At 48.2% G+C, this 12,335-nt stretch overlaps 1 protein-coding gene across 3 annotated transcripts in view; it reads left to right on the plus strand.

Moving 5' to 3' along the window:
* The window catches only part of USP7 (ubiquitin specific peptidase 7), a 40,791-nt gene that overhangs the window by 3,313 nt on the left and 25,143 nt on the right, over window positions 1–12,335 (plus strand). The window contains exons 1-2 of one of the 3 annotated variants that reach the window (XM_040973356.1): window positions 7,217–8,057; window positions 11,763–11,867. In XM_040973356.1, coding sequence (XP_040829290.1) covers window positions 8,033–8,057; window positions 11,763–11,867 — 130 coding nt within the window. In that variant the 5' untranslated portion in view covers window positions 7,217–8,032. Of the gene's footprint in view, window positions 1–7,216; window positions 8,058–10,673; window positions 10,835–11,762; window positions 11,868–12,335 lie in introns of those variants that run through there. The other 2 variants (XM_040973354.1, XM_040973355.1) reach the window with 2 other exon arrangements.

The following is a 12,335-nucleotide window of genomic DNA, read 5'->3' on the forward strand; positions in this document are numbered from 1 at the left end:
GTCTTGTGTTTTTCTCCAAAATCAAATCAATGATTGTTACCAGCAAGTGTAAGGGAGACCATGTACTTGCCCTTGGTTTGGAGGGGACATGAGTTTGTGCCGAGGCATGACATTGGCTGAGAGAACAGGTTTTAGTCCTGCCTGAGTTTGAACCTGTGTGACGTCAGACGTGTTGCTGAAGTTGGGTGACTCGGCTTCTCCAGGTCAGTCACACCTGCCGCGGTCAGCCACGTTTGGGAAGGGCCAGGCCCAGGCTGGAGCGTGGGTGTGCAGTGCTTGGTGCTGGTGCAGGTGTACACTGGGGGTAAGGTTGAAAGGGGCAGGTGCATTACCGTGGCATGCCCTGCTGTGAATTCAGGAGCTGGCCCTTCCTGGTGAGCAGTGCTGTTGGCGGCTTCAGAGTTTGCTGTGCCCGAGTTGCTGTTTAACGTGAAAGGTATAACATTCCCAGACATATCCAGCGGGCAGTAGGCGTTGGACGCTATGGAGCTACCGGAGAGCTCTCTTGTAATTCCTGTACCCGTGTTAAATTTTACAGGGAGGGATTTTGTGAGGTTGGACATTGAGCTGCAGCAGAGCTCAGTGTCACTTTGGAAGTCACCTGGAGCTCCCCTCGGGATCCTGGCTGCCTGGTGCTGAGGCCTCCTGCTGGTCTGTGCACTCACCTGGCCTGGGCCCCTCTGCATTGCTGTCTTGCTCTGCCTGGGCCCTACCGCCCTCAGGGATCACACACCTGCATTTTGGGGGGGGTGGGAAGGGGTCTATTCTGGACGTGCCCAGAATACCCAGGAAAGCAGTAGCTTGAAACCCTTTTGCAGGTGCCACCTTTTGCCATGCTGCATGTAGTGGGTCCCTTTGTGGGGTCTGTTTTCTTTGCTCTTGGGCTCTTTGCTCCAATGATGACCCATATGGGTTTCTTTTTGCTATGTTCCTTTTTTTTATTTGTGGGAGATGCTCATTCAGGAAATACTGTTTGAGTGCCCACAGAGGCCGAACAGTGGGTCGAGGAGCAAGGCGGGTGGCTGGGTAGAGCTGGGAAAGGACGCCAAAGCCATAAACGCATATTGCTGCGATAGCTGCTCATTCAGTTTTATTGCTTTTAACGTAAGTTGCTTTGAGTAACAGACAGGCATTTTTTCATCCTCTTGAATAGAAAAAGCTTGTTTTCCAGACGAGGACACTGCTAAACTTCCATAAATTACAGAAACCTTCATTTGAATGTTTTTAAAACTACACTTATGGTGCGTCTGGTGTTTTGGATGAGTAATAAATAACCTATGAATTTCTACTAAACTTACAGTGTAGAGATTTCACCCTGTTCTCTAAACAGGGTTGTACCAAGGCATTATTTGACATGTGCGATGCTGATAAATGTTAAAGGTTTCCAGCTTCATAAACTAAATTCCCATGGAAGAAGCAGAATTTAAGTCTCCTGGGCAGAGAAGTCCGTTATGCCATTTCTGTAAGTTAGCAACATGCATTGGCTAATGAGAAGTCAGACATGTTGAAATTCTTGAAGCGAAGCAGATCTACTTCTGAAGGTTGGAAATCTAAACTTTGTTTGCAAGTTGGAAACAATTAGTACAAATTTCCGCATGTGGGGAGATGGGGAGAAGTGAGAGTGCTTCCAGAACTCTGACACCTGGGAGTAAAGCTACCAAGAACCCAAACTGAAGGGGAAATGGTGGCTGTGGAGGGACAGTGGCGACCCCACTGTGCGCCTCAGTTGCCAGGGGTTGTGTCCGGGTGCTTGTGGGAGATAGAGCCGGTTAGTGGATGGACAGGAACTTTGACAGTGGGCCCTGAGCAAGGTGTCCCAGGCTCAGGGATGGTCCTTCATTCTCTGTGTCATTTAGAATCTAAAATCTAGCTGGAGTGAGACTCATGTGGGACCTGGGACCAGTCCATCTCCTTATGCATGATGCAGAGTGGGCAGCTTGGGAGTGCTAGTTTCTGTGTTCAGAAGGACAAGTGGTTCAGAACATTTCTGTATCCGCATTGCCAGTTGGATTCGTGGCCATCCTAGACACCCAGTAAGAGTCTCAATCCTTTTGTGAGCTTGTGGAGATGGAGAGGGTGATCAGGTGAGTGGGTGCGGGAGTGGTGTGGGAGCCCCGAGCCCGCCGCACTGCCAGCCACCTGTTGCTGGGAAGCTTTCCTGCTTATTTCTCCAGAAAGTCCCTGCTTACCGGGAGCAAGGGTGATGATGGCACAATGCTCTCAGGTAGACTTGAGCTGATGTCATGAGCTCATTTGGGTGGATTTCCAGTGTCCACTTACGGCCACCACATTGGACAGTGCAGGGTTAGACCACAGCATTCTCTCAAAAGTTTGGCTTGTGCTGACCAGGCCATTCTGGTGGAAGTCTGGCTTAGAAGGTGTTTCTAGAACCATTGGATACCTTGAATGTTGGAACGATACAGTGTGTCCTGGAAAAAACAAAATTTTCGTGAAAGTGGTAGAAACTTAGCAGGGTCTTTTGTGGTTTTGATGATGAAGGACTGCATTTTTATTATTTTATTGTGTGCAGGAAAAATACAAACACATGTTTGAAGTGAAGTAAACTAAATACAAACAACAAAGTAAAATTACATTTTCATAGAGATGCTTGGAACAGGCATGCATGGGAAGGAAGGAGTGGACTTCCACAGGCAGCAGCGTTGCCCATGCCAAAAGGCTATATGCACTGTGAATGTGGCACAGGTGTGTGCATAATTCTGTGTGATGCCTAGATTTTTATTCTAAGAAGTTTCCACTAAATCATGTTTCCTAAACAGAATGATTCTAAATTTTACAATCCCCAAACTTCAGATCCCACAGCCATGACGAGGCCCACTCGCTCCACGTGACCTGAGTGTGGTCACGCTTCATTTTGCTACCACCAAGCTGTCCCATGCCCTATCTGGAGGTGACAGCACAATGAAGTGAGCTTTGAGTTTGCGAGGATTTCTTTGTTGTCACCGGTCATGAGGGACACCTGTTGAGGGTTGGTATTGGGGCACTGCCCAGGAGGACATAACCCTGGGTCGGTCTGTGTCATGTCCACCTGGCTTACTGTTCCCTCCTGACAGTGGTGCAGCTGTGCTGGCCATACCCCAGAGCCTAGTGCAGGCTTTCATTCATCTGACACCTCCTACTGGCAGGCATAGTGCTGGCTGCTGGGTTCCTGTCCCCACTCCCCAGACTCGGGCTTCTGGTTGACTGGGGCCTTGCTGGTGCCAGTAAGCCAGGCCTAGGCACTTTGGAACAGGAGGTTAGGTGAGGCTTCATGGGGGAGCTCACACTCATCGTGGAGTTTGATGAAAAAGTCGTTGTTACCAAAGTAACAGGGTTTGTCTCTCCAGCCACTGATGTGCTTGTGTTCTGTCACATGGCAGAACACAGGGAGCTCCTCCTGCAGGATTAATGGGGCACAGTTACTACCTTTTTGCTTAAACCTGTTTGCCATGTGCTCCCCTGCCTCATTTCCTCCTGTGCCTCACTTTCCTCCTTAAATTTGAGTGGCAGGGAAAAGGCAGTCTTCTATCTGTTTGTTTACTCGCCAAATGCTCATGATAACTGACAGGGCTGGGATGAAGCCAGGAGTCTGACTCTGGGGCTTACCTGGGCAACAGGGACCTATCTGCCAGAGCCATCACTGCTGCCTCGCAGGAAAGTGGAGTCGTGGAGTTGAGCCCTGGCACCCTGACCTGGGACACCAGCATCGCAGGCACCAGGCTAAATGCCTGCTTCCCGTGTTTGTTACTTGTACTTGCACTTGGGCTTCCTAGCCTGGGTCTTTCCTGTGGTTCACCATATGCTTCAAATAGAGACAGTAGCTCAGCAAGTGGGGTTTGTTGACATAAAGACAACAGTGTAAAACACTACATTTTGATAAATGTTCAGGAACCTCCTCTTTTAATGAGGTGTGGGTCCTGTGAGCTCTGGGCACAGTGTGCTGCCTTTGGGAGCACCCAGTGTGCAGTGACTTGAGAGTGTTTAGGCCTGTGGAGGCCCTGGGCCACAGCCTCTGGCCTGGCTCACCAGATACCCTGAGTGCTCTCCAAACCGCATCAATCACGTGGGCTGGCTAACCCAGCTCCAGCACAGCTTCAGCCCCTGCTCCAAAGGCTGTGTTAGCCTTGTTCCTATGGCCCAAGTCATCCAGTTTCTTCAAGACAGTAACTTTCCCAAGGTGGAAGGGAACTGGGCCGTAGGGGTCAGAGGCTCAGCATTCCAGTCTGGCCAGTGGGCTTGCAAGGCTGGGCTTCCTGCCTCAGAAACTGCTGGCTGCTTTGTGCCTTGACTGTTTCTGTGGCATTTTTTGGATATGTTTCTTTTGGTCCTCTTTACAGTGAATTTTTTTTAAAGATTTATTTTTATTGCAAAGTCAGGGATATATAGAGAGGAGGAGAGATAGAGAGGAAGATCTTCCGTCCAGTGATTCACTCCCCAAGTGAGCGCAACATCCAGTACTGCGTTGATCCAAACATCTGAAGCCAAGGATCGCCCTCAGGTCTCTCACGCAGGTGCAGGGTCCCAAGGCTTTGGGCTGTCCTCAACTGCTTTCCCAGGCCACAAGCAGGGAGCTGGATGGGATGGGAAGTGGAGCTGCTGGGATTAGAACCAATGCGCATATGGGAGGGGAGGACCTTAGCTGCTAGGCCATCACGCTGGGCCCTGCAGTGAATTTTAATAGTACTCTTGGTACATTCATATTTAGATATAGGTGATGTAGTTATAAGATCTTCATGTCTTTAACTTTGGGGAAAATAGTTTAATTTGTAAAGTGACAAAAGCTGTCAAACTGACAAGGTTAGTTTTTTTTTTTTTAATATTTACTTATTTATTATTGGAAAGTCAGATTTACAGAGAAAGAGTCCGAAATATCTTCCATCTGCTGGTTGACTGTCCAAGTAGCTGTAACGGCCAAAGCTGAGCTGATCAGGAGCCAGGAGCTGCTTCTGGGTCTCCCGAGTGGGAGCAGGGTCCCAAGGCTTTGGGCCGTCCTCAACTGCTTTCCCAGGCCACAGGCAGGGAGCTGGATGGGAAGCAGGACCACTGGGATTAGAACTGGTCCCCATATGGGATCCTGGTGTGTGCAGGGTGAGGATTTTGTCACTAGCTGTCACTAGCTTACTGCGCTGGACCCAAGGTTACAGTTCTAAATTTAGAAATCCACATTTGGTTGTTTTTTTGAGTCATGGATTCAAAAAAATCACACCTCATACTGTGTGCAGGGCTGGGGTTTTCTCCCAGCTGTGCATATTGTAGGCTCCACTGCTGCTTGTCGGTCACTACTTGTGTATTGGGTTCTGCTGGGAGCAAAACAAAGAAGGTGGCCGCAGGGCACTTGGAGCAGGTGCCAGAGTTACCAGCTGTGATGGTTAGCTCAGTGCCTGCAGAAGGTAGAGGCATGTCGGAAAGGACACTGGTGGCGACTGAGTACCTTGGTGTACAGTCCTGCTGTCTTGGGCACGTGGCAGGCAGGACTGGGTGGCACTTCACAGCTGTCCTAGGTTCCAGCGCTGGCAGAGCCACAGGAACTGATACTAAAGCCAGTTTTGCAAGTTTTCAGATTTATTTTTAAATTGGGCTTGTGAATGGGCCTTGAATGTGGAGAGAGGAAGCATAGGTACTCACAGATAGTTTGTTGATGAGCAGTGTTGCACTGGGGAATCAGTGGAAGGAATAGAAAGGGGGAGACGGAGGCCCAAGAGGTTCACTCCCCGAGGGACCCCAATGGCCAGTGCTGAGGCATGCTGAAGCCACAGTGACAGGAGACCCTGCTTGACAGTTTGGGAGGAGATCATGAAAAATAGCTCCTTCACACTGGTGCCCCATGACCAGGCTGCTCCACTTCCCATCCAGCTCCTTCCTGGGCTTCCTGAGGCCGCCCAGAGCAGACCAGCAAATGGCAAATTTTATTCTCATCTGTCCACCATCTTCTCCCTCCCTCCCTCTTCTCTGCCTCTTGTCTCAGGTGGATACATGTTAGAAAAGACTCCTGCTGTCTGCAGCACAACAGATGAGTGATGCAGGGCCCACGAGCACTTGGTGGTAGCTGGGAGGGACTCCTGCTGGACTTCTGAGTGCTTTGGCTATCCATGGTTTGTGGTTTTCTGTTTATCCAGTGTTCCTGCTGTGGCCTCAGCACCTTCTGCGGCCCTGTGCACTGTGCAGCTCTAACTCTACCTCTGCCAACAGCTGTATATGGTTGTTTTTTCTGTTTGGGGATTTGCTTTGCTGGGAGCAGAATACCTTCCATCTCTTAGTGCATGGTCACCTGGCTCCTCCTCAGAGGAACATTTCTGTACTTGGAGGGTGTGTATATGTGTGAGTGTGAGCTGGGACATCAGGAAGACAATTGTGTTTGAGGACTTCAAAATGCAAAGTGATAACGCCTGAAACAGTGAAGGGACTTAGGGCAGGAGGTGGCCCTGGCTCTGGCTGAGTCCTATGGTGTAGTTCTGGCTCCTGGCTAACTGTTGTCCTGGAGCACTGCTCTCTAGGCTAATGTGTTTCAGAAAGGCAACCTGGCTGACAGGGCACAAGCCATGGTGCAATGCGGTTCATAGTGTGGAGTGTACCTCTCCCCCATCTCGTCAGCCTTAGCCGCTGTCCTCAAGAAGGGCTGAAGCCAAGAACCCAGACCCTTTTCTGGGTGTCTCACATGGATACAGGCGCCCAGACACATGGGCTGTCCTGTGCTGCTTTCCCAACCAAGAACATTAGCAGAGGTCTGGATAGGAAGTAGAACTGGTTCCCTAATGGGATGCCAGCCCCAGAAAGTGGTGTGTATACTTACCATGCCTGTGCACTGGCTTGATGGTTGCCTTGTGTCTGCGGTGTGAAATGGGCAGGAATGTCTGTGCCATAGAGAGCGTGGATGATGCCGCGAGTGTTTTTTTGCAGTAGGGCCAGTAGGCAAGGCCATGATTCCCCATGTTCATCTCTGCACCATTTGCCTGCTTGAACTTTTTTTTAATTTTTTTTTTTTCAGCATCCAGGGATAAAAATATATATGAAAATATGAAGCCAGTGCTCGTGGGGAAATATTTGAGCCACTTGTCAAACAAATAACCTGCTTCTGTCCTACTTAGCAATAAAAAGGGAGCAAAATGCTGGGTCCTCTGTATCACATGTATATGATGTGTTTCATGTGAGAGAGTTAGATGGAGAGACAGAGAAATCTGCCATTTATTTGCTGGTTCACCCCTCCCCCCAGGGCTGTAGTAGCTAGGGCTGGGCCAGGCTGAAACAGGGGCTGTTTGCTTGAGCCAGGTCTCCTGTGTGGGTACAAACAAGGACCATGTTTTGCTACTTTACCAGGTGCATTAGCAGGGAGCAGCCAGAACTTAAACTGGTACCTGGAAAGTGAGTGCTGCAGATGGCTGTTTAAATCTCTGGGACATGTGTGATATTCCTGAGACGGAGAACAGATGCGCGGTTGCCCATGAAGGAGGGCGTGACATTTCCTTCTGTTGGAAATGCAGAAATAGGAAGAATTGGAAAGAATTGTATTGTTTCGCCATAAGATTCCTGGTTGTGATTCGATGTGACCACTGGAGGAGACGAGGGAAAGGGTGTTGCATTTCTGTTCTTGACATTAGTGGGGATGCCAGGACTTGCACCCATCTGGATCCTGGCATCACAGTGACAGCTTACCACAGCATCGGTTCTGCTCTTAAAAAGCTTTCCACAGAAAAGAGGCCAAGTGTCCATATACCGTTCATCTGGTCTGCCCTGAAAGCAGTTGATGTCACCAGGATGCCGTGAAACTGAAAATTTGGACTTTACCATTAGCCACACTTGAGACTGCTTTTGATATCATTGGTTTTCCTATTAACATCCTCTTTGCATTCCTGGACTGCTTTGCCTTGTAAGTTGATGAGGCTGCTTGAATGTGCTTCTAGTCCTGAAGACAAGAATTTTGTGGGATGCCTTAAACAAGAAAAGAATGCTGGGCTAGAGCTCCTGGAGATTCTAAGCTGTCACCACTGTGTGAAGAGAACTGCCCCAGCCGCAGGCTGGCCTGTGGCATCATGCAGACATGGCTGGGGACCACAGGCTTGCAGGTGATCAAGAGCAGATGGGCTGCCGCTGGATCGGGAGACCCAGCAAGGAATACTGTCAGGCTGAAGTTACGTGCAGACAGACACTGGCTTTATAATTGCTCTCATAAGCTCTATTTTAAACTAAGTCAATAATGAGAGAGAGGGTGGTGAAGGGAGGAGGACCAAGCAGAAGCCTAAAGGGGTTTGGTGTGGTGTGGGATTTGAGGTGAACAGATAGTCGGGGATGTGTGTGCTTGGAGGCACCATCCTACCCTACCAACCGTGGGTGTTGAGGTGGAGTGTGGTTTTGGTTTTGTTTTTTAAGATTTATTTATTTTTATTGGAAAGTCAGATATACAGAGAGGAGAGACAGAGAGGAAGGTCTTCCGTCTGGTGATTCACTCCCCAAGTGAGCGCAACGGCTGGTGCTGTGCCGATCCGAAGCCAGGATCCAGGAACCTCCTCCAGGTCTCCCACGTGGGTGCAGGGTCCCAAGGCTTTGGGCCGTCCTTGACTGCATTCCCAGGCCACAAACAGGGAGCTGGATGGGAAGTGGAGCTGCCGGGACTAGAACCAGCACCCTTATGGGATCCCAGCGCATTCAGGACTAGGACTTTAGCTGCTAGGCCACGGCGCCGGGTCCCTGGAGTGTGGTTTTGATCACCACGTTGGCAGCAAGAGAAGCTGCCAAGAAAAACCTGTGGATCTGAGGCAGAGCTGAATCCTTGTGGTCAACGTGCCACCTGGTGGCAACATGGGAGTGTGCATTTGGGAAGCTGTGAAGTTTAATACTTTTGGTGTGATGTCCCCACCTTTGTGGGATTGGGCGGATGTTTGTGAGGTCACAGAAATGCCAAAGTTTGCTTTTTTAAGTTCAGGCGCTAAATCGGTGCTACCTGATTTCCATAGCAATGGCAAGTGTTCTTTAAGGTAGTTCTATGTTATGACATCACAGCTGGAAGTCATCAGGAAGAAAGCTGAACAGAAATCCAGAAACCCTTAGTAAAAGGGGGAAGACATAGGCCTTATAAGAAGCCAGCATGCTAGTGTGTGTTTCTGAAAGAATTGTGTTTTGAGCCTTTTAATAACTTGTAAAATTATGCATCTGATACTTACCACATGATTTCTTGATGAAAGGTTTACCTGACTAGTGGAAAGACCATATTTCCAAGTGTAATACACACATTTTGGAGTGGTAATTATTTCATTTTTACAAGCTGACATTTTTGTTCTCATTGGTGCTGCTAAAAATGTCTGCAATCTTATTTGAGATGATTTGTGTCAAGAAGTGCTATAGTTCATTTTTGGCCAAAAAAGGGTCCCATGTTGTAAAATTCCAACTCGGGAGGATGGTCGCTTGTTATGCCGGTCTTGCCCACCTTAGGCAGTCTAATTAGTACCTGTAGGCTATGCGGAAAGCCTGTGCGGAAGTCTGTGTTTCTTGGGCACTGTCATCACTGTGCAGGAGTTAAGGTCTCTTGCAGAAATGGTGAGGAACTGGTCAGTCAGTCTCTTTGGAGCAAGCCTGATAGCTGAGGGCCTCCTGGTCCTGTTAGCCCAGCCTCGTTCCTCATACCCAGGGGGTACTCAGCAGTGACGTCTTAGGACGTGGTGTGCAGGCCTATGAGGAGTGCAGGAGAAATCAGGCCCTGGCGTGTTGGTTTGGATGTGAGCAATGGGATGCTGATCAGGGGAATCCAGTTAAGCTGCAGAGCATGACTAGTAACTTAGGGGGTCTTAGGGACCGACTTCAGACACACCCTCAGTCATAGAATGAAGGTATACAATACTGGGTTTTTCATCTGTCATCACATTGCAGTCACCCCGGCTGCTGTAAGGATTCATGACTTGGGTATCCATGATCTTGATGTTCATTTTGGTGCTGCATGAGTGAAAAAGCACACTATCTCCAGTGTTACTGTCATTTAGGGAAGTGAGCCAGCTCCATGCTAACAGCCTCTGATACAGTTCTGTAGGATTGACTTGCTGTGGTGTAGACTGCTTACACCTGTGTGTGATCCTCTTCTGGAAATGGACTCTTAGTTTGTGTCTTGAGCAAAGATCTGTCAATTTTGAATTCTTGGGTTATAAATGACATTTTAAAGCAGTAGTAAGTGTTAGTTGGACAGGTGTGAGCCAAGGAACCAAGCTAGAAACATCAGATGTGGTTGAAGTGGGGCTGGCACTGAGGTGTAGTGATTGAAGCTATTGCTGTGATGGCAGCACCAGGAAATGGACACTGCCTTGTGTCCCAGATGTTCTGCTTCTGATCTGGCCTCAGTGTTTGGGTCACTGCTGTGCATGTGAGATCCGGATGAAGCAACTAGCTTCGGCCCGACACACACCTGGCATTGGTTCTTCTGGGGAATGAACCAGAGAGTTGGAAGATTATTCCAAACCCCACAGTGTAACGCTGTTTACTCTTGTACATTCATGTAGTGAGTGCTTGCAGTTGTATGCTTAAGAGATGGCGACTAGTGCTGATTGTACAGAAGGAGCTTCTTGGTTTTGCTGAGATTCTTATTCAGTGTTTCTGTAGATGGCTTTTTCAGATTTAGGTAGGGCAATACAATTTACATTCCGACACATCCTATTTGTGACAAGTTTTTTTTTTTATGATAGGTTCATTGGAAAGGTTTTTTGCACTGTCTAGCATTCCATCGGTGGTGAAATGCCAGATTTTGAACTAGTAAAGAGCCAACTAGAGTATGCGCCTTCTCCTTTTTTGTCACCCGACATCCCTGATACAGACACACACAAAACAGTGAGCACAGTCATTGAGGTTATCAAGATCAGAGGTAATCTGAAATGTCTGTCTGGATTTGGTATGTTGAGTGTGTTAAGTAGTGGTTTTGTATAGGAACCAGTGATGTAAAACTGAGATTGAAAATTTGGAGTCTGTGGGAAAGGGGAGACTGCTGTCCTTGGTGCTGAATCAAGCTGCCTTAGGATCCAGTGGCAGAAGCGTGTGCACGCACACACAGGCGCCTTACCTGCTGAGGGACTTAGTGTCTCAAGAGCCCATTGGAGGGACACAGCTTGAGGACAGGTACTGGGTGTAGTGTGCGAGTGCATTTCCAAGGGGAGTATGAACCTGCCAAAAACCCTAACATGTAGGCGGGGCTTCTTTCAAACTATTCTGCTTGTGTCAGTCTAAGCAAAAGTTTTAAACTGAATATGCTAGTGAATGTTACAGTTGGTGTATACACCTCATGCTTGCCAGATTTTAGAAAGCATTTACAATAACAAGTCATTTTCATTGGTTTTTAAGTACTTTACATACACCAAGACTTTTACAGATGTTGAAGGCGCTGGCTGCTTTTGAGGTGAAAACTGTAGATTTGTTACAGTCTATGATATCTTTATTTTATAACCTAAACAAGCTTGTAGGATTGGGGTTTCTCTAGTGTACAACCTCTTGCAAATGAATGGCTTTTAGTTACGTAAAGGTTCTTAAAGCAAAACTCCCTAACTTGTAGGATAAGAGTAAAATATTGGGAAAATTTACATTAAGAAATGTCCTAAAATGGCTAAGATTTGGTCATTTATGTTCAGGTTCTATTTAGCATTTAAAAGCAGCAAATTCTGCTTGATAGCAAGCAACCTTTTGGATTAGAGTCCATTTTTCTTGTGGCACGATTGAAATATAATAGCAGAACTGTCAGTAGGAAATATATTCTTTACCAAGAAGATAAAACCCATGGAGTGTTTTTGTTTTCTTTGAAGCTGGAGATACAGATGACCCACCAAGGATTACCCAGAACCCTGTTATCAACGGGAATGTGGCCCTGAGTGACGGGCACAGCAACACGGAGGAGGACATGGAGGACGGTGAGTCCAGGCGTGCGCTGACACACAGTGGGCAGAGCACCGGCAGGCCCTTCCTTTCTCCTTGAGTCCTGCTGAACTCTGGAGAGTAGCTAGCTTTGAGGAGGTTGCATCTGAGGAAACTTTAGGGTCCTGTCTGGCTTTTGAAGTTGACGATTGCCTGCAAACCCCAAGGTAAGTTCCAGCTCCCTTGCCCAGGTGGGGAGGTCTCCGCAGCGCGGTCTGTGGGCCCCTGCCATGGCTAATGTTGAGGCCATGCAGCTTGTACTTGCCTTTGTATTTGCAGCAAGATGCTTCCAGACACTGGAAGGTGGCCTCCCTGGGCGTTCTCAGTGCTTGCAGCTGATCCCTGCTTACTCGTGTTAGGTGTGAAATCGGATTCAAGCTTTGAGTGTCATTCTCCCACATCAGCCTTTGGTTGTGGCTTCCATGTGAAAAAGCATATTATATGCATGGTTATTTTGTGTCTTA

This window comes from Ochotona curzoniae, unplaced genomic scaffold (assembly GCF_017591425.1).
Source record: "Ochotona curzoniae isolate NIBS_2020 unplaced genomic scaffold, NIBS_Ocur_1.0 contig_2321, whole genome shotgun sequence".
In the NCBI taxonomy this organism is placed as follows: Eukaryota; Metazoa; Chordata; class Mammalia; order Lagomorpha; family Ochotonidae; genus Ochotona; species Ochotona curzoniae.